Here is a 27,043-nt window from a genome sequence, read left to right as displayed (position 1 = left end):
TGGAACAAAAATCAGAAGAATTTTTATATAGCAATGTTGAAGGAATATGAAATTCATCATTTTATTTTCATTAAAAATTAAGTTCTCCAAAGATGGAGATTATTACTTTAAAAATTTTCTAAAGTGTGTTGGTTGCAGTTTCTTTCCAGGATAACATGGCAAACCCCAAAGAGAAAACCCCAATGTGTCTGGTGAATGAGTTAGCCCGTTTCAACAGAATCCAACCCCAGTACAAACTTCTGAATGAAAGAGGACCAGCCCATGCCAAGGTAATAGTTTGGCAGCTTTTAAGAGTGTTTTAGATTCTTGAAGCATATTTTCACGTGCTAGTATAGAAAGCAATGTTCATTTAGATCCAGTGTGTTTCATTTTACAGGTCTATTGAAATCTTGGTGTAAGTACCTGGTAATTTTTTTGTGTGTAATAATTTTAACTACAGTGAGAACATACTTGGAGCCCAGAAAATGCAGTAGAAGCAAGTCCATCCATGATCCCAAGGAACTGCCACTGCAGCACGTGCGGTACTTGGGATATAGTCCGATGAGTGCTGAACGCAATTCCAGCATAATTACTGTTCTCATTGTGTTTTGTCTTAATCACCTTGTTGACTTTTAAGAACCTATGAGCACACCAGAAGATCTTTCTCTCTCTGTTCAGATAAAGGATATTTGACCTTAAAGGTTCAATAGAACTGCTGAGTGTATCCAGTGTTTCCTGTTTTTATTTTGCATCACAAGATCACTCAGTTTACCACCTTGGCTGTCTTCTGAAATGAACATTTTATCTGTGAGATCTGATGAGTGACAGATAATTGTCAATATATTTTTGACTTTTACCATTAGCTGGCTATATTTTAGTTAATTTCATAATCTTTAAGTATACTGTACATTAACTGACAGAAAATATAAAATTAATTTTCCCAACTTTCCTAAAAGATTAGTGGCAATGTGTCCACTTTTTGAGTAATTTTAAACTTTTAGCTTGTTGCTAGACCCAAGTTTTGGAGTTCCCTGCTGGCCACTGTCATGAGAGAGCAACCAAGACTGTCGTAGTTCGAGGAGAATCCCAGCCAGCACCTTCCTGATGTAACTGGAGATGAATGTGCATGAATTATAATCTTGCCCACATACTGAAATCAAAATACAATATCAAAGAAAAGAATTCTTGTTGGAATTGTACAAACACAGTTTCAGTTTTATTTCAAAATATCTCAAAGTAACTTGGATGAAAGGGAAACAGACTAATTTAACTTAAATTGGAATCTACATCCAGCTCCAAAGTAGAAACATAGAAATATAGAAAACCTACAGCACAATACAGGCCCTTCAGCCCACAATGCTGTGCCAAACATGTACTTACTTTAGAAATTAACTAGGGTTATCGATAGCCCTCTATTTTTCTAAGCTCTATGTACCAATCCAGGAGTCTCTGAAAAGACCCTATTGTATCCGCCTCCACCCCAAGAGGGCACAGGTTTAAGGTGCTTGGGAGTAGATACAGAAGAGATGTCAGGGGTAAGTTTGTGGTGAGTGTGTGGACTGTGCTGCCAGCAGCGGTGATGGAGGCGGATACAATAGGGTCTTTTAAGAGTAACTTCTAAGGTAGGGACATGTTTGGTACAACTTTGTGGGCCAAAGGGCCTGTATTGTGCTGTAGGTTTTCTATGTTTCTATGGAAAATGAACCACCTCAGATTTATCTGAGTTGAACTCCATCTGCCACTTCTCAGCCCAGTTTTGCATCCTATTGATATCCCACTGTAACCTCTGACAGCCCTCCACACTATCCACAACACCCCCAACCTTTGTGTCATCAGCAAATTTACTAACCCATCCCTTCACTTCCTCATCCAGGTCATTTATAAAAATCACGGAGAGAAGGGGTCCCAGAACAGCTCCCTGAGTTACACCACTCGTTACCAACCTCAATGCAGAATATGACCCGTCTACAACCACTCTTCGCCTTCTGTGGGCAAGCCAATTCTGAATCCACTTGGATCCCATATCTCTTTACTTTCTCAATAAGCCTTGCATAGGGCACCTTATCAAATGCCTTGCTGAAATCCATATATGCTACATCTACTGCTCTACCTTCATCAATGTGCATAGTCACATCCTCAAAAAATTTAATTAGGCTCATAAGGCACGACCTGCCTTTGAGAAAGCCATGCTGACTATTCCTAATCATATTATGCCTCTCCAAATGTTCATAAATCCTGCCTGTCAGGATCTTCTCCATCAACTTACCAACCACTGAAGTAAGACTCACTGGCCTATAATTTCCTGGGCTATCTCTACTCCCTTTCTCGAATAAGGGAACAACATCCACAACCCTCCAATCCTCCGGAACCTCTCCCGTCCCCATTGATGGTGCAAAGAACATCGCCAGAGGCTCAGCAATCTCCTTCCTCGCCTCCCACAGTAGCCTGGGGTATACCTCTTCTGGTCCCAGTGACTTATCCAACTTGATGCTTTCCAAAAGTTCCAGCACATCATCTTTCCTAATGTCTATATGCTCAAGGTTTTCAGTCTGCTGCAAGTTATCCCTACAATCGCCAAGATCCTTTTCCATAGTGAATACTGAAGCAAAGTATTCATTAAGTCTCTCTGCTGTCTCCTCCGGTTCCATACACACTTTTCCATTGTCACACTTGATTGGTCCTATTCTCTCATGTCTTATCCTCTTCACATACTTGTAGAATGCCTTGGGGTTTTCCTCAATCCTGCTCAGCAAGGCCTTCTCATGGCCCCTTCTGGCTCTCCTAATTTCATTCTTAAACTCCTTCTTGCTAGACTTATAATTTTCTAGATCTCTATCATTACCTAGTTTTTTGAACCTTTTGTAAGCTTTTCGTTTCTTCTTGACTAGATTTACAACAGCCTTTGTGGACCAGGTTCCTGTATCCTATCATCCTTTCCGTTTCACTGGAACGTATCTATGCAGAGCTCCATGCAAATATCCCCTGAACATTTGCCACATTTCTGCCGTACATTTCCCTGAGAACATCTGTTCCCAATTTATGCTAACAAGTTCCTGTCTGATAGCTTCATATTTCCCCTTACTCCAATTAAAAGTTTTTCTAACTTGTCTGTTCCTATCCCTCTCCAATACTATGGTAAAGGAGATAGAATTGTAATCACTATCGCCAAAATGCTCTCCCACTGAGAGACCTGACACCTGACCAGGTTCTTTTCCCAATACAGGTTTCCCCCGCCATCTGAAGGTAGATCGTTCCTATGGAACGGTTCGTAAGCCAGAGTGTGGTAAAGTGAAGAAGCAATTATCATTTATTTATATGGAAAAATTTGTGAGTGTTCGCAGACCCAAAAAATAACCTACCAAATCATGCCAAATAACACATAAAACCTAAAATAACAGTAACATATCGTAGAAGCAGGAATGATATGATAAATACACAGCCTATATAAAGTAGAAATACTTTTCTACAATCATTGCCGCACTGTCCACCGTAGCAAAAATCTCACGCAAGCACTCTCGGCAGAAACACTCTCTCCAGTAACCTTTTAAGCTATGAAGCTGCCAAATCATACCAAATATCACATAAAAATACACAGCCTACATAATGTAGAAATAATATATGTACAGTGTAATATCGCTTACCTGAATTGGGAAGACAGCGCTGAGCACACTGATGATGGTGTGTTAGGCTGAGTCATTGGAGGCTGGGGTGGTGCCGTGGTCCCCAACCTCCAGGCCGAGGACTGATACCAATCCGCGAAGAATGCAGCGGTAGCAGGGATGCACCCAGCACATCTTTAAGAAAAGAGCTGAAATAAACAAGCTAATTAATTAGGTGCCGCCTGGCACATAATTAATTAGCTTGTTTTTAGGCTTTTTTTCTTAAAGATGCGCTGGGTGCGTCCCAACTACCGCTGCACCGCTGCATTCTTTGCGGCAATGCATTGGTCTGCGGCCCGGAGGTTGGGATGGTGTGACACTGGGGTGTCATCTCATCGTCATCTGTTTCCATCAGGGCAGGCAGGTTGTCACCTTCTATGTCTGCCTGCCTCGATCTCGAAGATCGAGGTTCATCGTCTGCTGTGGCTGATGTGGAAGGCTTGAAAAACGACAGTATGCTTGACTGCTTAGCCTCGCGCATTTTTCTGTCATATAGTTCCTTGTAAGCACTCAAACCATCCTGCAAATATGCCCTAAACCTACGTACCCTTTCAAAATTAAAGTCGTACTTTTCTGCAATCATTGCAGCAAAAATCTCACGCAGTTGCTTCACATTCAGTTCTTGGACAACTTCACTTTTGATCCGTTCGCTACTGCATTCGGTTTCGATTGTTATCCTTTCCTCTTCCAACTGCATCAGCTCTTCATCTATCAGTTCTTGGTCATGGGATGGCAAAACCTCTTCAACATCATCTTCGTCAGCTTCCACAAGCCAAACTCATTTTGTCCTTACTTCATTCACCACGATCGAAATTCTTAATTATGTCTAGTTTTACGCAAGTGTAACACCTTTACGAGCTCTTTTAGGCTTTTCCGATACCTTAGAACTCATCTTGCTAACGGATGCTCAAAATAAATCGACATAAAACACAGATGCTCACAGGCACGTGCTTAAGCAATGCCGGCTAGAATGCAGTTCCGGGGGAGGAGCTTGGCTGCTCAGGGCGCGCGCTGCCTTTTTACGTAACGGTGAAAACACCTTCTGTTAGCAAAAACAGGTAACTAATGTAGGTCTTTCGTAACAGCGAGGTTTTGTAAAGCGAACGTTTGAAAAGCGGGGGACACCTGTACAGATCAAGTACAGCCTTTCCTCTTGTAGGCTTACCTACATATTGTGTCAGGAAACCTTCCTGAATACACCTAAGAAACTCCACCCCATCTAAACCCCTTGCTCTGGGGCGATGCTAATCAATATTGGGGAAATTAGAATCTCCCACCACGACAACACGGTCATTATTGTACCTTTACAGAATCTGTCTCCCTATCTGCTCCTCAATGTCCCTGTTACTATTGGATAGTCTATAAAAATACCCAGTGGAGTTATTGACCCCTTCCTGTTCCTAACTTCCATCCACAGAGACTCCGTAGACAATCCATATTTCTCCTTTTCTGCAGCCGTGACGCTCTCACGGTGGTGTCTGAAAAGAGGATGCTGTCTAAGCTGCATGCCATCTTGGTCAATGTCTCCCATCCACTACATAATGTACTGGGTGGGCACAGGAATACATTCAACCAGAGTCTCATTCCTCCAAGGTGCAGCACAGAGCGTCATAGGAAGTCATTCCTGCCTGTGGCCATCAAACGTTACAACTCCTCCCTTGGAGGGTCAGACACGCTGTGCCGATAGGCTGGTCCTGGACTTATTTCATAATTTACTGGCATAATTTACATATTACTATTTAACTGTTTATGGTTCTATTACTATTTATTATTTATGGTGCAACTGTAACGAAAACCAATTTCCCCCTGGGATCAATAAAGTATGACTATGACTATGATTATCTCTGATCAACAGTGCCAAGCCTCCACCTCTTTTGCCTCCCTCCCTGTCCTTTCTAAAACATAGAACATAGAATAGTACAGCACAGTACAGGCCCTTCGGCCCACAATGTTGTGCCGACCCTCAAACCCTGCCTCCCATATAAGCCCCCACCTTAGATTCCTCCATATACCTGTCTAGTAGTCTCTTAAACTTCACTAGTGTATCTGCCTCCACCACTGACTCAGGCAGTGCATTCCACGCACCAACCACTCTCTGAGTAAAAAACCTTCCTCTAATATCCCCCTTGAACTTCCCACCCCTTACCTTAAAGCCATGTCCTCTTGTATTGAGCAGTGGTGCCCTGGGGAAGAGGTGCTGGCTATCCATTCTATCTATTCCTCTTATTATCTTGTACACCTCTATCATGTCTCCTCTCATCCTCCTTCTCTCCAAAGAGTAAAGCCCTAGCTCCCTTAATCTCTGATCATAATGCATACTTTCTAAACCAAGCAGCATCCTGGTAAATCTCCTCTGTACCCTTTCCAATGCTTCCACATCCTTCCTATAGTGAGGTGACCAGAACTGGACACAATACTCCAAGTGTGGCCTAACCAGAGTTTTATAGAGCTGCATCATTACATCGCGACTCTTAAACTCTATCCCTCGACTTACGAAAGCTAGCACCCCATAAGCTTTCTTAACTACCCTATCCACCTGTGAGGCAACTTTCAGGGATCTGTGGACATGTACCCCGAGATCCCTCTGCTCCTCCACACTACCAAGTATCCTGCCATTTACTTTGTACTCTGCCTTGGAGTTTGTCCTTCCAAAAGTGTCGCACCTCACACTTCTCCGGGTTGAACTCCATCTGCCACTTCTCAGCCCACTTCTGCATCCTATCAATGTCTCTCTGCAATCTTTGACAATCCTCTACACTATCTACAACACCACCAACCTTTGTGTCGTCTGCAAACTTGCCAACCCACCCTTCTAACCCCACATCCAGGTCGTTAATAAACATCACGAAAAGTAGAGGTCCCAGAACAGATCCTTGTGGGACACCACTAGTCACAATCCTCCAATCTGAATGTACTCCCTCCACCACCACCCTCTGCCTTCTGCAGGCAAGCCAATTCTGAATCTACCTGGCCAAACTTCCCTGGATCCCATGCCTTCTAACTTTCTGAATAAGCCTACCGTGTGGAACCTTGTCAAATGCCTTACTAAAATCCATATAGATCACATCCACTGCACTACCCTTATCTATCTGCCTGGTCACCACCTCAAAGAACTCTATCAGGCTTGTTAGACATGATCTGCCCTTCACAAAGCCATGCTGACTGTCCCTGATCAGACCATGATTCTCTAAATGCCTATAGATCCTATCTCTGAGAATCTTTTCCAACAGCTTTCCCACCACAGACGTAAGGCTCACTGGTCTATAATTACCCGGACTATCCCTACTACCTTTTTTGAACAAGGGAACAACATTCACCTCCCTCCAATCCTCCGGTACCATTCCCATGGACAACGAGGACATAAAGATCCTAGCCAGAGGCTCAGCAATCTCTTCTCTCGCCTCGTGGAGCAGCCTGGGGAATATTCCGTCAGGCCCCGGGGACTTATCTGTCCTAATGTATTTTAACAACTCCAACACCTCCTCTCCCTTAATATCAGCATGCTCCAGAACATCAACCTCACTCATATTGTCCTCACCATCATCAAGTTCCCTCTCATTGGTGAATACCGAAGAGAAGTATTCATTGAGGACCTCGCTCACTTCCACAGCCTCCAGGCACATCTTCCTACCTTTATCTCTAATCAGTCCTACCTTCATTCCTGTCATCCTTTTTTATCTTCACATAATTGAAGAATGCCTTGGGGTTTTCCTTTACCCTACTTGCCAAGGCCTTCTCATGCTCCCTTCTTGCTCTTCTCAGCCCCTTCTTAAGCTCCTTTCTTGCTTCCCTATATTCCTCAATAGACCCATCTGATCCTTGCTTCCTAAACCTCATTTATGCTGCCTTCTTCCACCTGACTAGATTTTCCACCTCACTTGTCACCCATGGTTCCTTCACCCTACCATTCTTTATCTTCCTCACCGGGACAAATTTATCCCTTACATCCTGCAAGAGATCTCTAAACATCGACCACATGTCCATAGTACATTTCCCTGCAAAAACATCATCCCAATTCACACCCGCAAGTTCTAGCCTTATAGCCTCATAATTTGCCTTTCCCCAATTAAAAATTTTCCTGTCCTCTTTGATCTAAAACATCTAAACATCTAAAACCTCGCACTCGAAGTAACCATTCCTGCCCCTGAGCCATCTAAGTCTCTGTAATGGCCACAACATCATAGCTCCAAGTACTGATCCACACTCTAAGCTCATCCGCTTTGTTCATAATACTCCTTGTATTAAAATAGACACATCTCAAACCATCGGTCTGAGCGCATCCCTTCTCTATCACCTGTCTATCTTCCCTCTCGCACTGTCTCCAAGCTTTCTCTATTTGTGAGTCAACTGCCCCTTCTTCCATCTCTTCAGTTTGGTTCTCACCCCCCCAGCAATTCTAGTTTAAACCCTCCCCAACAGCCTTAGCAAATCTCCCCGCCAGGATATTGGTCCCCCTGGGATTCAAGTGCAACCCATCCTTTTTGTACAGATCACTCCTGCCCCAGAAGAGGTCCAATAATCCAGAAATCTGAATCCCTGCTCCCTGCTCCAAACCCTCAGCCACGCATTTGTCCTCCACCTCTTTCTATTCCTATACTCACTGTCACATGGCACAGGCAGTAATCCCGAGAATACTACCTTTGAGGTCCTGCTTCTCAACTTCCTTCCCAACTCCCTGTAGTCTGTTTTCAGGACCTCCTCCGTTTTCCTACCTACGTCATTGATACCAATATGTACCATGATCTCTGCCTATTCACCTTCCTGCTTCAGGATATCGTGGATGTGATCAGAAATATCCCAGACCCTGGCACCTGGGAGGCAAACTACCATCCATGTTTATTTCCTGCATCCACAGAATCGCCTGTCTCACCCCCCCTAACTATAGAGTCCCCTATTACTGCTGCCATCCTTTCCCTACCCTTCTGAGCCACAGGGCCAGACTTTGTGTCAGAGGTGCGGCCACTGTTGCTTCCCCCAGGTAGGCTGTCCCCCCCCCCCCCCATAGTACTCAAACAGGAGTACTTATCGTTAAGGGGTACAGCCACAGGGGTGGTCTGTAGCCTCTGACTCTTTTCCTTCCCTATCCTGACTGTTACTCACTTACTTGTCTCCCGACGCCCTGGGGTGAACCCTTGCCTATCACCTTCTCCTGACCAGACGAAGGTCATCAAGCTACAGCTCCAGTTCCCTAACCCTGTCCCTAAGGAGCTGCAGCTCAACGTACCTGGTACAGATGTGGCTGTCCGGGAGTCCGGGAGTCTCCAGGACATCCCACATCCGACACCCAGTACAGAACACTGGCCTCGCAGGCATACTTCCTATTCCTATTCTTCACAAGTAATCCAGGTAATTACACAATGTAATGAACAATAATTTACAGCAAAGTTTATTTTTGCAGTAAGCTTTTCCTTGTTTGTAACTCAGCAGATCTTTAAGTATTAATTATTCTGCGTACTACTCATAATTTATTTGAAGAGGAACATAGGAAAGGATTTAACTCCATGTGACACCAGCTGCTTATCCCCCCCCCCCCATTTCCCTTCATTGATCATTCTTTCTCGTGCAGCAAAGAAATGAACTGTGGTATGTCCAAGAAATGCAGGACATGTGCATTAATGATTGAAGAACAGTACTTCATTTGTACATGTACCTGAGAGAAAATTAGCTGAACTATTTAAAGTCAAATTGGCTTAAAAATAAAGAAGCATAGTATAAAATAGATTATAATGAAATCAGTTAATAAATGAATGGATTGAGATTAAATGGTGTGTGAAGTTATAGATTTGATTAACTTTCAAATGGCAATAGAAGCATGTGAACTGTTTTGTCCATACACGGCATTGGACGTGATAGTGTAAGTATAGATACCTGAGCAATAATCAAGCAGTTTCTGAATGATGTCCTTCCGGGTGCCAGCAATCTCTTGAATAACTGAATGAAAGTAGTGCAAGTCCGTAATGTAGGCACAAATTGATCAGTTATGTGTGTGCCACTTTAACAAGATACAAGTTACTTATTTATGAAATGAGTTATTTCAGATTTCACTATGACGCAATGAACTTTCCACCAGGGGAAGGTAACGTACATTGGGTAGTATAGTAGGTGATGATTGATAATCCTTGTTGGGGAAAAGGTAAATGTTAACTTGAAATGTAGAGTGAAAGTTTTAGTTCCATAAATTTAATTAGGTACTTGTTTTCATTTCCTTGAACATCAGAATCAGAATTGGGTTTATTATCACTGGCATGTGTCATGAAATTTGTTAGTTTAGCATTGAAGGTATTATAGTAATTCAAGTTATTGATCCAGGCTTCCTTCAAAATATCTGTCTTTTGGCAAATGATGGTTTTAAGAATAAAACAAGCACAGGTTGCTTCAACAAAATTCAATCAAGCTCTGAATATTTACAAGAAGCTAGCCTCTAATAATCAAAGGCACGTTGGTTAATTCTGTGTAATCCCTTTACTGAAAATCAGATGAAAATTGTAGAACCTAGCATTAGGCTGCAAAACTTTTGTTGACTGTAATAGATGTTTTCAATAAAATATGTATTAACATAATCTTTTCTTTTCGTGCAGATCTTCAGTGTACAGTTGACCCTTGGAGATCAAACTTGGGAAGCAGAAGGAAGTAGTATCAAAAAGGCTCAACATGCTGCCGCAGCCAAAGCATTGAGTGAAACCAGTCTCCCAGAACCAACCCCACGGCCAGCAAAAGCAATTATGAATAATAATCCAGGTATTTTAATAATCATAATTTGTGCTTTCCTGGAATGATTCCATGAGCTACTCTTAAGTGATAGATTAGCGTCACGTGATCGGCAACAATGAATATATCGAGTCAGGATTTATAAACAAACAAAAATTTATTAAACCCTGATAAACAATGAAAAAAAAATGAAAATCCTAACCAGAAGTAAACGGCTATGCGGCCATTCAGTAAACCACTACTCAGTACTAGTTCTTAAAGCGATAAATGCGAAACCAGTTCTTAAAGCGATAAATTCAAACACAGTTTCTCGAATGGTAAATTTTAAAGTCCAAGAGATTTATACAGTCAATTAGGAGAGACTTTCATGAAGTAACGAATTCCTCGAAGACACGACGTCACTGCCACTCCCAGTTGGATCCTGCCTTGTCCACAGGATTCACGACAACGGAAATAAAATGGTTTTAAAGGCACTGACCTTACTACTTCGTAGAATAGATCCTGCACAGCCTTTTCTGCTTCCTTTTTAGCAGAGACTGTCTCATGCAGATCACTCTTTCTTGAACGAATTCAGTAATGGTCGATACTTTCCAAACCTGTCGAACGTCTCCTTCAGGGTCCCATCTTCACTCTCCAGTGTTACTTAAAAGATACATTAACAAACCTGGCAGCGATTGGTCAAACTCCCAGCTCAGATTTCTGTACCTTATATTAGAACATAAAACTCCGTTTAAAATCAAAACTGCGTCATAATGCAAATAAGCAGCGGTGCGGAATACCTCATTGACGTTCTAACTGGAAAAACTAACTGCGTCACCTGAGGTCTTCCCTTTTATACCCGTGGTGAACATGTCATCACGTGACCTCACATCGGCAGGAAAATTACATCAGGTGACTTCCAAAAAATCATTACATCATTCTCACAAGAAAGCCGCAAGATCTCCTTGAGGTATGTAACATTAGAAAAACTGTGGTTCTTGAAGCAAAGAAGGCTAATAGGATAACTGATAATTTTAAAAATCTTAAGTAAAAGAAATATTAGTAATTGATAAATGGCCAATATAACTCAAGGGAGTACATTTAAGCTGATTGGTATAAGATCATTAGACATAGGAGTAGAATTTGGCCCATAGAGTCTGCTCCATCATTTAATCATGGCTGATCCTTTTTTTTTCCCCCCCTCAGCCCCACTCCCCGGCCTTCTCCCCATAACCTTTGATACCGATATGTAACCTTTGCCAGGGGCATTGAAGAGGCTGTGTATCAGTTGGAATTTGGAATGAACTACCTGAATGGGTGGTGGGCACCAAATGAATGGCACCTATCCAAAGAGAATTAGATCAAAAGGATATGGGGAAGAACAGAACCCTTAGAAAGCCAGTGTAGGATCAACGGGCCAGTGTAGACTCAGTGTGCCAAACAGGCAAAGTGATGGTTATCGAACCATCTTTGATTTTGATAGAATGCCAGCTTTTTAATCTTGTTTTATCATGTTATTTTTACAAAAATGTAAGGGAAGTGAAACATGCCTTTTGGCTAGTTGTTTTGTGCTGAAGCTTATCCTGCATATGTTTTCCATCCATCTTTATCTAATTCTATCAACAGATATTTTTTTCTTTCTCCCTTGTGTATTTAGTTATTTATTTTCTCTAAATTTAGCTGGACTATTCATGTCAGCTACTCCTTTTTGTAGGAAATGTAACAAGACACAGGATTTTAGTGAAGCTCCTTAGTAGACATCTGGATTGAATGCAAAAATCCTTGAATGGCAAAAAAAAATCAAGCACTAGTTCCAGAGCATGTATCCTGAATGGTTACTGTATTTAGACAGGTATTTTAGAGCTCAGTAAAATGGGACTGAGGAACAAGAATAGAAAGTGTTATCTTTGTTTTGACTGTTTTCCACATAGTGCCCCATCCCCCACTTGGTCTGTCAGTATTGTCCACAAGAACTCGAGAAAATCGGGTCACCAGACTACTCACCCCTGACCCCGACCAAACCTGCCCATAATCATGATGGCTGGTCTGTGCTGGGGTCTGACTCTTGTGCCATTTCTGCATAACATTAATTCATTGACCCTTTGAATATTTATCTATTTCCATTTACATAATCTAATGATCTGGCCTTCTGCACTGGTGAGCAGAGAGAATTGTAGAGCTTCACTGTTCTTTGAGTGAAGGAATTTCTATGTAACTCAGCTGTAAATGGCTGACTCTTTATTTTATAGCAGTGTCCCTTTTGTTTGTGACTATCCCGGTGTTGAGAATATCTCAATGTCTACCCTGTCAAGAAATCTCTCCACCACTGCCCATTCTTCTGAACTCCAAAGGCATTGACCATTAGCCTTCCTTAAAGGGAATGAGGCTAGTAAATCTTTTCTCGGATTATCTGATGCTATTACCTTTTTTAGTTAAAGGGACCAAATCTCTGCACAGAGTTCCAGGTGTGGCCTCAGCAACACCACGTCCAATTGTAACAATCTATTCTGAAACCTTTCCACAATTAAAGTCAAAATGCCTTTTGTTGTCTTTACTTGTTACACCTCCCTGCTAACTTTTTCTGATTCGTGAACTAGGACATCTAGATCCCTCTGAACTTCACTAATTTGCATCTGCATCATAATCCACCCGTTCAAAGTAAATTTATTATTAAAGTATGTATTTGTTACCATATACTACTTGAGATTCATTTTCCTGGCATTTACAGGAAAAATAAAGAAATACAAAAGAATCTATGAAATACCATACATAAAGACTGACCAATGCGTAAAAGAAGAAAAATTGTGCAAATTAAAAAAAAAGTAATACAGAGATCATAAGTTGTTCAGAGTCCTTGAAAGTGAGTCTGTCGGCTGTAGTATCAATTCCTTTTGACTCTCCTTACAGGAGCGCACGCCCCTCACGCTTCCTCAAATTAAACTCCATTTGCCAGGTTTTTACCCATTCACTCTATCTGTATCCTGTTGCAGAATCACCATTTTCTCTTCATGATGTGCTTGCTACCTATTTTCATATCGTTAATGTACTTGGTAACCTTTCATTCTCCCTTCTAGGTCATTACTGTAAATAGTAAACCATTACGGGCAATAACAAGTCCCTGGAGTATTCCACAATTCTCTTTAGCCTGAAAAGGGCACACTTAGTCTGGCTCTTTTTTCCTATGTGATGGCCAGTTTATATGCTTCCTTCAATGCTGTGGGTTCTTAATTTATGCAACAGCTCCTTATTTTGCACCTGGCCAAATGTCTTGGAAATCTAAGAACACTGCATCTGCAAGTTCCCCTTTATCAACTCTCCCTGTTTATTCATCAAAGGATTCAAGGAATTTGTCAAACACAACCCTCCTTCATCTGGCAGAGCTGGTCCTCACTCTCACAATTGCTCCTTCGGCTCCTCCCACTTTCTCCAAACTCAAGGGGTAGCCACGGGCCCCAGCGATGCTTACCTTTTCACTGGCTACGTAAAACAGTCCATGTTCCAAACTTTCTCCAGTAATGCTCCCCAATTCTTCCTGCATTACACTGACGTCTGCATTGGTGCTGCTTCGTGTACCCATGCTGAGTAAGTCAATTTCATCCTCCAACTTCCACCCTGCTCTTAAATTCACTTGATCCATTTCTGACACCTCTTTCCCCTTTCTCAATCTCTCTGCCTATGTCTCTGCAGACAAACTGTCTATTGACATGTTTTATGAACCTATTGATTCCCATTGCTATCTCCACTTTTCTCTGGCAACACACATTAAAGTTGCTGGTGAACGCAGCAGGCCAGGCAGCATATCTAGGAAGAGGTACAGTCGACGTTTCGGGCCGAGACCCTTTGTCAGGACTAACTGAAAGAAGAGCTAGTAAGCGATTTGAGAGGGGGAGGGGAGAGGGAGATCCAAAATGATAGGAGAAGACAGGAGGGGGTGGGATGGAGCCAAGAGCTGGACAGTTGATTGGCAAAAGGGATATGAGAGGATTACTGGACAGGAGGCCTAGGGAGAAAGAAAAGGGGGAGGAGGGAAAACCCAGAGGATGGGCAAGGGGTATACTGAGAGGGACAGAGGGAGAAAAAAGAGAAAGAAAAAGAATGTGTGTGTATATAAGTAAATAACGGATCGCGTACGAGGGGGAGGTGGGGCATTAGAGGAAGTTTGAGAAGTCAATGTTCATGCCATCAGGTTGGAGGCTACCCAGTCCACTATTCTCTTCTCACCCTGTCTCCTGTAAAAATGCTGTTCCCTTTTTTCAGTTCCTTTGTTTTCCGCCAGGATGAGGCTTTCTTTTCCAGGATATCAGGGATGTCGTCCTCTTTCTTCCACCATTGATGCTGCCCTCATCGCCATCTCCTCTATTTCCTGGACATCTGTGCTCACCCCATCTTCCCAGTGCCTTAACAGGGATAGAGATCCTCCTGTCCTCGCCTACCACATGAGCCTTCATTTCCAACACGTCATTCTTCACTGCCTTCAATGGGATTCTATCGTCAAACGCATCTTTACCACTTTCCGCCTCCCCCCACCCACTGACCACTTTCCTCAGGGATCACTCCCTCTGTGATTCTCGTCCCTCCCCACCTAACTCTCTCCTGGCATATAGCCCTGCAAGCAGCAGAAATGCTGCACCTGCCCATTCACCTCCTCCCTTGCCTCCATTCAGGGCCCCAAACAGTCCTTCCATGTGAGGCCAACACTTGACTTGTGAATCCGATGGGGTTACTTATTGTGTCTATACTTCCAATGTGACCTCGTCTGCATTGGTGAGACCCGAGCTAAATTAGGGAAGCGCTTTGTCAAGCAACTCTGCTAAAAGCACAGTTTCCTGGTGGCTTAAAGTTTTACTTCCTACCCCCATTCCTGTTCTGATATGTTGGTCCATGGCTGTTTTTGCTAATATGAGGCCACCCTCGGTGTGGAGAATCAACACCTCATATTCTGCCTAGGTAGCCACCAACCTGATGGCATGAACATCGATTTCTCCTTCTGGTACTTCCTTCCCTCCCCCTTCCCCTTTCATTTATTCCCCATTCTGCCTCTTAACTTTTCTCTGCACTTGCCTATCACATCCCCTAGTGTTCCTCCTTCTTCCATGGTCCACTCTTCTGTCCTATTAGATATCTTATTCTCTAACACTTGACCTTTTGGTCCCACCTGGTTTCACCTATCACCTTCTAGCTAGTCCTCCTTGCCTTCTCCCCCCCCCTCTTTATTCTGGTGCCTTCCCCTTCTTTTCCAGTCCTGAAGAAGAGTCTTGGCATGAAATGCCGACTGTTCATTTCTTTCATTGATCCTGCCTGATCTGCTGAGCTCCTCCTGCAGTTTGTGTGTGCTGTTGTCAAACATGACTTGCTTTTGATAGAATGTAGACTAGTACAGCACAGGAACATACCCTTCGCCAACAATGTTGTACTGAACCAATTAAATTAATAATCAAAAGGCCAACTAATCTAATCCTTTCTACCTACACAATGTCCATATCCTTCCCTTTTCCTCATATTCATTTGCTTTTCTAAATGTCTCTTAAAAGTCCCTAATATATCTGCCTCTAACAATTCCCCAGGCAGTGCATCCCAGGCACCAATCTGTACTTAAAAAAGAAAACCTCTTGCATCTCCTTTGAACTTGCTCCTTCTCACCTTAAATACCTGTCCTCTGCTATTGGACATTTCAATCCTGGGAAGAAGATACCATCTGTCCACTCAATCTATACACCTCATAATCTATAAGCTGCTATTAAATCTCCTTCAGCCTCTGCCACTCCAGAAAAAACAACTCAAGTTTTGTCCAACCACTCGTTGGATGCCCTCTAATCCAGGCAGCATCCAGGTAAACCTTTTCTGTACCCTTTCCAAAGCCTTAATATCCTTCCTATAACAGGGCAAGTAGAACTGTATATGATACTCCAGATGCGACCTAACCAGAGTTTTATAAAGCTGCAACGTAACTTCCTGACTTTGAACTCAGTACCTTGACTAATAAAGGCAAGGATGCCATTTGCCGCCTTAGCCACCCTGTCAACCTGTGTAGCCACTTTCAGGGAGCTGTGAACTTTGACCCCACGATCCCTCAGCTCATCAACACTATTAAAGATCTTGCGCTTAATGGTGCAGTGTTTCTTTACATTTGACCCATGAAGGTGCAATACTTCACATTTGGCGGGTTAAACTCCATCTGCCATTTCTCCACCCATGTCTGCAACTGATCAATATCCAGCTGTGTGCTTTGTTAGTCTTCTGTGGTAACCACAACACCACCAACCTTCATATCATCTGAGCACTTAGTAACCCACTCATCTACATTTTCATCCATTTTATTTATGTACATCACAAACAGCAGAGGTCCCAGCACAGATTCCTGCAGAATTCCACTAATTACAGACCTCCAGCAAGGTTAAGTCCCATTGACCACTACCCTTTGTCTTGTATGGACAAGCTAGTTCTGAATCCAAATGGCCAATTCCCTATGAATCCCATACACCTTAATCTTCTGGAAGAGCCTTCCATGAGGGACCTTGTCAAATGCTTTACTAAAAACCATGTGCACAATATCCACAGTTCTACCTTCAACAATCACCCTCATCACCTTGTCAAGAAAACTCATTGAAGTTAGTAATACAGGTCGACCTTCACTAATCCGGCACCCTTGGGACCTGAGGAGTGCCGGATTAGTGAAAATGCCGAACTAGAGAAGGATCACATTAAGCATAATCAGTTCTGGATTATCGAAGGAACCGGATTACAGGTAGTCGGATTAGTGAAGGTAGACCTATACATGACTTTTCATAAAGCCATGTCGACTAGCTTAATTATGTTCAGCTTTTCTAAACGGTTCATTATTTCCCCTTTGGTTATTGATTCTAGTGTTTTGCTGACAATAGATGTTAAAATAACTGGCGTGTTTCCCTGCCTTTTGTCTTCCTCCCTTTTTGAGCAAGGGAGCCACATTAGTATTTTTCAATCTTCTAGTACCTTTAGAAATATATCAACAATGGGCCTACCATCTCTACACCTACTTTGTTTACGGTCTTTCTGCAGGCCACAGGTCCTGGTGATTTGTTGCCTTTAATCCTGTTCAGGATTGAAATAAGCTGCAGAGAGTTGTAAAATTAGTCAGCTCCATCCTAGGTGCTAGCCTTCGTAGTATCCAGGACACCTTCAAGGAGCAGTGCTTCAGAAAGGCACCATCCATGATTACGGGCCCCCGCCACCCAGGACGTGCCCTCTTCTCATTGCTACCATCAGGAAGAGGTACAGAAGCCTAAAGGCACAGACTCGACGATTCAGGAACACCCCTGTCGTCTGATTTCTGAATGGACATTGAACCCATGAACACTAACTCACTACTTATTTAATTTAATTATTTAAAAATATATATATATTTACTGTAATTCAGTTTTAAAATATCTCTTCTCATGTATTGCATTGTACTGCTAGCACAAAGTTAACAAATTTCACGACGAATGCCAGTGATATTAAATCTGATTCTGATTCTTCTAGTATTTTATCCCTTGGTTTTGGAATTATAACAAGTCTTCCCCCTGTAATTTGAAATTGCCTTGAAGTGATATTTACAATGTCATCCATGGTGAAAACTTGGGAGAAATGATTGATTTGATTATATCTGAATCCATGCCGTAATGCCACCTGCTCTAGGCCCTGCACACATTTTTAAAGCCATTTTGACTTCCTGACATCCTTTGTAAACTTATAACAATTTCTTTGACCAAATTTTGGTCATTGCTTTTAACCTCTGCTTCATTGGCACTCTGTTAATTTTTTTTTAGTATTATTTATGCCCAAGTACTTGTGCATTCTTTAACTAGTAATGGCAGAGTGCAAGTAGATTGATTGTTCAAGAATCTGAAGATGACAATCAAGATGTCTGTTTGTTTTAATTCCCCTCAAGTCAGTTCAGATGCTATGTGAATGGGTTCTGCTGCTGGAAAAATTTAAAGTAAAGTTATAAGGAATCTTTAATTGAAAAATAACATCCATTTAATTGAATAAATCCAATAAGTTATTTGCCATTGTGCTCTATTGTCTATGAAAAATCTTCATTTCCTTTTTTTGGGGGAATTTAATCAGTAGCATGGGAATTTATTAGGTTTGACCCAAGTTGTGTAGCTCATTCTTCAAGAAAAAAAAATTATGCTTAATTGATTTAAGCTTTAAAGAGTCTGAAAATCTTGAATCTACAAATTCATATCTGTCACAATGCCTGCTGTGGCTTGCAAAGTGGAGTTCTCATCTCTGGGCCAAATGATTGTGGACTCAGAGTTCCTCTCCAGAGACTTGAGCACACAGATCTGAACTAACTCTTGAGTCGATGCTGAGGTCTATTGAAGGTGCTAGCTTTTGGATGAGAAGTTCAGCTGAGTTGCTGACAAACTAAAACTGGTAGATGTTGGAAATTTAACATTTTAACAAATGTTACAGATTTAACAAATACACTCAAAAACTTCTATAGTTGTACCGTGGAGAGCATTCTGACAGGCTGCATCACTGTCTGGTATGGAGGTGCAGAAGGCGCAGAAGGTTGTAAATCTTGTCAGCTCCATCTTGGTTGCTAGCCTACAAAGTACCCAGGACATCTTTAGGGAGCGATGTCTCAGAGAGGCAGTGTCCATTATTAAAGACCTCTAGCACCCAGGGCATGTCCTTTTCACACTGTTACCATCAGGAAGGAGATACAGAAACCTGAAGGCACACACTCAGCGATTTAGGAACAGCTTCTTCCCCTCTGCCATCTGATTCCTGAATGGACTTTGAAGCTTTGGACACTACCTCACTTTTTTTAATATACAGTATTTCTGGGTTTTTTGCACATTTTTTAATAATCTATTCAATATGCGTAATTGATTTACTTGTTTATTTATTATTATGTTTTATTTTTTTTCTCTCTCTCTGCTAGATTATGTATTGCATTAATCTGCTGCTAAGTTAACAAATTTCACATCACATACCGGTGATAATAAACCTGATTCTGATTCTGATTTTAAGTAAGTTAAAACTTGAAAATACTTAGCAGGTCAGTCAGCATTTGTGGAGAGATTTGTCAATGACCATTCAAACCAAGGTCTTACCAGCTCCCTTGCATTAATATATGAAATTCCTTGGCAATTTCTGATGAAGAGCAAATTCAAATTCAGATTTATTCATTACATATTCAGCACGACAGCACAAGCAGGCCCTTTGGCCAACTAGTTTGTGCCCAGCCATTTAAGCTGCCTACTCCCATTGACCTGCACCAGGACCATACCCCTCCATACCCCTACCATCCATGTACCTATCCAGATTTCTCTTAAATGTTGAAATCGACCCCGTATCCACCACTTGCGCTGGCAGCATGTTCCACACACTCACTACTCTGAGTGAAGGAGTTATCCCTTGTGTTCCCCTTAAACATAGAAACATAGAAACATAGAAAATAGGTGCAGGAGTAGGCCATTCGGCCCTTCGAGCCTGCACCGCCATTTATTATGATCATGGCTGATCATCCAACTCAGAACCCAGCCTTCCCTCCATACCCCCTGACCCCTGTAGCCACAAGGGCCATATCTAACTTCCTTTTAAACATAGCTAATGAACTGGCCTCAACAATTTGCTGTGGCAGAGAATTCCACAGATTCACCACTCTCTGTGTGAAGAAGTTTTTCCTAATCTCGGTCCTAAAAGGCTTCCCCTCTATCCTCAAACTGTGACCCCTCGTTCTGGACCTCCCCAACATCGGGAACAATCTTCCCGCATCTAGCCTGTCCAATCCCTTTAGGATCTTATACGTTTCAATCAGATCCCCCCTCAATCTTCTAAATTCCAACGAGTACAAGCCCAGTTCATCTAGTCTTTCTTCATATGAAAGACCTGCCATCCCAGGAATCAATCTGGTGAACCTTATTTGTACTCCCTCTATGGCAAAGATGTCTTTCCTCAGATTAGGGGACCAAAACTGCACACAATACTCCAGGTGTGGTCTCACCAAGGCCTTGTACAACTGCAGTAGTACCTCCCTGCTCCTGTACTCGAATCCTCTCGCTATAAATGCCAGCATACCGTTCGCCTTTTTCACTGCCTGCTGTACCTGCATGCCCACTTTCAATGACTGGTGTATAATGACACCCAGGTCTCGTTGCACCTCCCCTTTTCCTAATCGGCCACCATTCAGATAATAATCTGTTTTCCTATTTTTGCCACCAAAGTGGATAACTTCACATTTATCCACATTAAATTGCATCTGCCATGAATTTGCCCACTCACCCAACCTATCCAAGTCACCCTGCATCCTCTTAGCATCCTCCTCACTGCTAACACCGCCACCCAGCTTCGTGTCATCCGCAAACTTGGAGATGCTGCATTTGATTCCCTCATCCAAGTCATTAATATATATTGTAAACAATTGGGGTCCCAGCACTGAGCCTTGCGGTACCCCACTAGTCACCGCCTGCCATTCTGAAAAGGTCCCGTTTATTCCCACTCTTTGCTTCCTGTCTGCTAACCAATTCTCCACCCACACCAATACCTTACCCCCAATACCGTGTGCTTTAAGTTTGCACACTAATCTCCTGTGTGGGACCTTGTCAAAAGCCTTTTGAAAATCCAAATATACCACATCCACTGGTTCTCCCCTATCCACTCTACTAGTTACATCCTCAAAAAATTCTATGAGATTCGTCAGACATGATTTTCCTTTCACAAATCCATGCTGACTTTGTCCAATCATTTCACCGCTTTCCAAATGTGCTGTTATCACATCCTTGATAACTGACTCCAGCAGTTTCCCCACCACCGACGTTAGGCTAACCGGCCTATAATTCCCCGGTTTCTCTCTCCCTCCTTTTTTAAAAAGTGGGGTTACATTAGCCACCCTCCAATCCTCAGGAACTAGTCCAGAATCTAACGAGTTTTGAAAAATTATCACTAATGCATCCACTATTTCTTGGGCTACTTCCTTAAGCACTCTGGGATGCAGACCATCTGGCCCTGGGGATTTATCTGCCTTCAATCCCTTCAATTTACCTAACACCACTTCCCTACTAACATGTATTTCGCTCAGTTCCTCCATCTCACTGGACCCTCTGTCCCTTACTATTTCTGGAAGATTATCTATGTCCTCCTTAGTGAAGACAGAACCAAAGTAATTATTCAATTGGTCTGCCATGTCCTTGCTCCCCATAATCAATTCACCTGTTTCTGTTTGCAGGGGACCTACATTTGTCTTTATCAGTCTTTTCCTTTTTACATATCTATAAAAGCTTTTACAGTCCGTTTTTATGTTCTCTTTTCACATTTCACCTTTCACCAATAACCCATAACCTCTCATTGTAGTTTACCCAACCTTGGTACATTTACCCTATTTCTACCCGTCATAATTTTGTGTATGTCTATCAAATCTCCCCTCAATTTTTTTATGTTCTAGGGAAATAAACTAATAACCTGTTCAACCTTTCCCTATAACTCAAGTCCTCCAGTCCCGGCAAATGCCCTTGTAAATTTTCTTTGCACTCTTTCAATCCTATTTACATCTTTCCTGCAGGTAGATGACTAAAAATAGACACAATACTCCCAATTAGGCCTCTCCAACATAACGTCCCATCTTCTTTACTCAGTACTTTGAGTTATGAAGGCCAGTGTGCCAGAAGCTTGCTTTATGACCCTTTCTACCCGTGGTGCCACTTTCAAGAAATCATGGATCTCTCTGTTCTACTGTACTCCCAGATCCCAGATCTGGGATCTACAGCACTCTTCAGCACCCTACCGCACCCAGTCTGAGACCTATCCTGGATGGACTTCCCGAAGTGTAACACCTGCCACTTTTCAGCCCATTTGTCCAGCTCATCCAAATCCTGCTGTAAGCCAGGTTAGTCTTCCTTACTGCGCACTGTACTCCAAATCTTGGTGTTATCTGCAGATTTGCTGATCTAGTTTACCATATTATCCAGATAATTGCTATTGATGACAAACAACAGAGAACCCAGCACCAATTCCTGCAGCACACCACTAGTCACAGGCCTCGAATCAGAAAAGCAGCCATCTGCTATCACCCTCTAGCTTCTGTCATGAAGCCAATGTCTAATCCAGTTTACTACCTCGTCTTGAATACTCAGCGGCTGAACCTTCTTGACCCATTTCCCATGCAGGGCCTTGCTAAAGTCCATGTAGACCACATTAACTGCCTTTCCTTCATCAACTTTCCTGGTAAGTTCTTTGAAAAACTCTGTAAGATTGGTTAGACATAATATACCACGCATAAAATTATGTTGACTATCTCTAATCGGTCCCTGTCCATCCAAATACTTGTATATCCAGTCCCTTAGATAACCTTCCAATAACTTTCCCATACTGATGTCAGGCTCATAGGCCTATAAATTTCCTGTCTTATTCTTCGAGCATTCTTTAAATGAAACAACATCACCTCCCCTCCAATCTGTGGCTAAGGATTTCAAATATTTCTGCTAGGGTCCCTGCAATTTCTGCACTAGTTTCGCACAGGGTCCGAAGGAACACATTGTCAGGCTCTGGGGCTTTATCAACCTTAACTTGCCTTGACAGCAAAAATTTCCTCTGTAATCTGTATAGGGTCCATGACCTCGCTGCTCTGTCTTTCGAATAAATGCAGATCCTTAAAATCCATTTAAGATCTTCCCCATCTCTTTTGGCTCTGAGTATAGATTACCACTCTGATCTCACAGAGGACCAGTTTTGCTCCTTTCTATTCTTTTGCTCTTAGTATATCTGTACAAACCTTTGGGACTCTCCTTCACCTTGTCTGCCAGAGCAACCTCATGCCTTTGTTTCAGCCTTCTGATTTCCTAAGTGCTCTCTTGCATTTCTTATACTCTTCGAGTACCTCATTTGTTCTTCCCTGCCAATACCTGCTATACAATTTTTTTTAAACCAGGGCTTAAATATCTTGAAAACCAAGGTTCCCTAAACCTCCCTTCCCTCCCCCCACCGAGACTAATCTCAGAGTCACAGACAGTTATCCCTGAAGATTTAAAATAAATATCCTTGGGATATTTATTTCTTAGTTTTATGAAAACATATTATCTGACTGTTGTAACTGCTATTTGTCGGAATCTGCTGTTGACCAATTGGCTGACAGATTTCCTGCATTTATGAATGTCTATACGTTGCATGTGTTGTGAAATACTTGGCATGTTGTAATATTGTGGTAAGTGTACTAAGAATGTTTGCATGAACAAGCGGGGCAAGTTCTTGAAACTATAATAACCCAAGACAGGGATATGTAAAGGTTTTCCAAGTTTCAATTTGCCTATTTGTCTTGCTTTCTAATTGTATGAATTATTTTTCTAAATGGTTCTTTATGACAGAAAATAGACATTAATCTATCTTGTTGGTGTCATTCATAGATCTCCTCTGGGAGCATGTACTTGAGACAATAGAATTTGTCATCTTTAATTGATTAAAAAAAATTAGAGTTCATTTTTATGCAAATTCATAGTAATCAAGACCAGTGCAACACAAAGTTTAGTTTGCTCAGAGCTCTAAATCGGAATTCTTTCCTAAAGAAATTATTAATCATTCAGAACCTACATAAGAAACTTATCAAACAGAAAATAGTATCTCCTGATGTTATTTGCTGCAACAATCTACCAGCAAAAGGACAATGAAATATTTACTAATGGACACACACAAAGTAGCCTGCACTTAAAAAAATCTGTCGAAAAATCACACACACAGAAGTTTGGAACAGCTTAGAAAGTCCTGATTAATGGTTTTGGCCTGAAACGTCAACTGTTTATTTCCCTCCATGCTGCCTGACTTGCTGAGTTCCTCCAGCATTTTGTGTGTATTGTTCAAGTTTTCCAGCATTTGTGGAATCTGTCTATTGATAAATTCCTTGCTTTGTAAAAACAAAAACAAACTACAAGCTACGGAAACCACTGTATTAATTGTTTACAGTGCCTTGGAAAAGTATTCAACCCCAACACTTTGTTCACATGAACTACAACCAGGGATTTTGATCAATTTAACTGAGAATTTTTATTTGTGGATCACATGCTCCTTTTTCACAGTAGAGCCCAAAAATGGGTGAAATTGTAAAGCATGAAAAACTAAACTCAAACCTGAAATGTCAGCAGTTCAAAAGTATTCAACCCCCTTTGCTCAGTACTTAGTTGACCCACCTCTCGCAACTATGACAACCAGTAGTCTTTTTGGGTAAGTCTCTGTTAGCTTTGCACAACGTGATTGAGAAAGATTTGCCCATTTCTTCTTGCAAAATTGCTCAAGCTGTGCTAGGTGGTTGGGAAGCAGCAGTGTACAGCAATCTTGAGGTCCTGCACGAAATGTTTGATCGGGTTAGGGTCTCGACACTAAAGGATATCAATTTTCTTCATTTGAAACCACTCCATGGTTGCTGTGGCAGTGTGCTTTGGGTCATTATCCTGCTGAAAGATGAACTTCCTCCCCAGTTTAAGGTTTCTGGCAGAGGCTAGCAGGTATATTATCCAGGATCTCTCTGTATTTAGCAGCATTCATCTTCCCATCAATCCTGACCAGATTCCCAGTCCCTGATGCTGAAAAGCATCCCCATAGTGTGATGCTACCACCACCATACTTTACAGCAGGGATGGTGTTACCTGGCTAATGCACAGTATCAGACTTATGCTGCACAGTATTAGTGTTGAGGCCAAAAAGTTCCACTTTAGTCTTGTCTTTTTACCAGACCTCCTTGCAAATCTTTACAGTGTCTTCTCAGTGCGATTTGCAAAGTCTTTATGGGCAAGGATATGCTACTTTTTACCCAGGGTTTCTTCCTTGCAGCTCTTCTATAAATACCCTTTTTGTGCAAGGCTTTAGAGATTTTGGAGCTATGAACTTCATCTCTAATTGCTGCCACTGACTTCTGCAGTTCATTCAGTGACTGTGGGCATCATAGTAGCCTCTCTTATAAGTGCCATTCTTCTCCGACTAAGTTTAGAGAGGCAGCCTGACCTAAGCAATGTGGCTGGGGTTTCACAATGGACTGCACTAAGCTCTGAGGTATGTTCAGTGCCTTTGAGATGGTCTTGTACCATTCCCCAGATTTGTGGTTCTCTTTTAGCTTTTCCCTGTCTCGTCTTGACTGCTCTTTTATCTTCGTTTTGGTTTGATCTGTTGAAAATCTATCACACAGCTGTTCCTTACAAGGGAGGGGTATCTATTCAGAGAGGGTATTTATTCAAACGATCCCCCAATTTTCTACATAAACAAGTTGGGCAGGTTTTTAAGGTAATATGCAATGTTGCAACTGAGGAATGTTAGTGTGGTAATTACAAAGGGGATAAATACAATTTATCCTCACAATTTTGGTTTTTAATTTTTGGTATATTGTTGACAGGTTTTGGAATTATTCTTTTGATTTGACATGATGCACAGTATTTTGTAGATTAGCTTAAAAATCCTGCTTTAATATATTTTAAACTTAAACAATGAGACAGTAAAATGTGAAAATACCTGTGAGGCCTGAATATTTTTGATGAACTTGCCCCTCTCTATTCATGTAATTTCTGAAACTAACCCCTCCACATAATGACTCAACCTCCCACCTTTCAGCCCCCATCATTTATTTTTTTTTTTTTGCATCTCCCCCTCCCCCTCCAGCTTTCAAATCTCTTACTCACTCTTCCTTCAGTTAGTCCTGACGAAGGGTCTCAGCCTGAAACGTCGACTGCGCCTCTTCCTATAGATGCTGCTTGGCCTGCTGCGTTCACCAGCAACTTTGATGTATGTTGCTTGAATTTCCAGCATCTGCAGAATTCCTGTTGTTTAGCCCCCATCATTGTTGACTATATGTTGACAATGCAGTGACAGAGGCCGATTTCATCTCAAATCCCATTCTTAAACTCTTCTATTACCTCAAGTATCTTGGAACTCTATAGTCCATGAGCTGACTATTCAAAGCTCCCAATAGTTGACGACTGATTCACCAAGTGATGGTTCCCATCCTCCCTTGAAGGTCACTCGGACCTCCAGGACATGTTCCTGTGATGCTCTTTGGCAAGCCTCACAGTAAAATAAATCTGGCATGCTCAGGACATTGGTATTGCCCAACAGAATTTTCCTTCTGTTGGATGATATTTCTATTAATACCATGAGGTGACTTTCTTACACATTATTATAATTTTCCAGAGATCCAAGTAAAATGAAGTGGACTGTGAGTGCTAATCCAGAAAAAATCTGAACTGTATCAACTGTTCACAATATACATTAATGATCTGGAAGGGGGGACTGAGTGTAGTGTATCCAAGTTTGCTGATAATACTAAATTGAGTGGAAAAACAAGTTGTGCAGAAGATACGGAGAGTCTGCAGAGAGATATAGATAGGTTAAGTGAGTGGGCAATGAAAAATGAAAAAGCAGATTATTATTTATATGGTAAAAAATTGCAGCATGCTTCTGTGCAGAGGGACTTAGGAGTGCTTGTGCATGAATCACAGAAGGTTGGTTTGCAGTTGCAGCAGCCTATCAAGAATGCAAATAGAATGTTGTCCTTCATTGCTAGAGGGATTGAATTTTCGAGTAGGGAGGTTATGCTGCAACTGTACAGGGTACTGGTAAGGCAGCACCTGGAGTACTGCATGCAGTTCTGGTCTCCTTACTTTTGAGGAAGGATATTGTGGCTTTGGAGGCGTTGCAGATGAGGTTCACCAGGTTGATTCCAGAGATGAGGGGGTTAGACTATGAGGATTAGATTATGAGGGCACTCAGTCCTC

General features: G+C 42.0%; 1 protein-coding gene across 4 annotated transcripts in view; it reads left to right on the top strand.

Moving 5' to 3' along the window:
- Positions 1-27,043, top strand: part of stau2 (staufen double-stranded RNA binding protein 2) — a 364,833-nt gene that overhangs the window by 50,544 nt on the left and 287,246 nt on the right. For 3 of the 4 annotated variants that reach the window (XM_063065127.1, XM_063065135.1, XM_063065117.1), the window contains 2 exons: positions 139-269; positions 10,217-10,376. In XM_063065127.1, the coding sequence (XP_062921197.1) occupies positions 139-269; positions 10,217-10,376 (291 nt within the window). Of the gene's footprint in view, positions 1-138; positions 270-9,872; positions 9,918-10,216; positions 10,377-27,043 lie in introns of those variants that run through there. The other variant, XM_063065143.1, reaches the window with a different exon arrangement.

Source organism: Mobula hypostoma, chromosome 1, assembly GCF_963921235.1.
Source record: "Mobula hypostoma chromosome 1, sMobHyp1.1, whole genome shotgun sequence".
NCBI classification, from domain to species: Eukaryota; Metazoa; Chordata; class Chondrichthyes; order Myliobatiformes; family Myliobatidae; genus Mobula; species Mobula hypostoma.
Note: the sequence above shows the minus strand (reverse complement) of the source record. Positions and strands in the feature narration are given on the sequence as shown.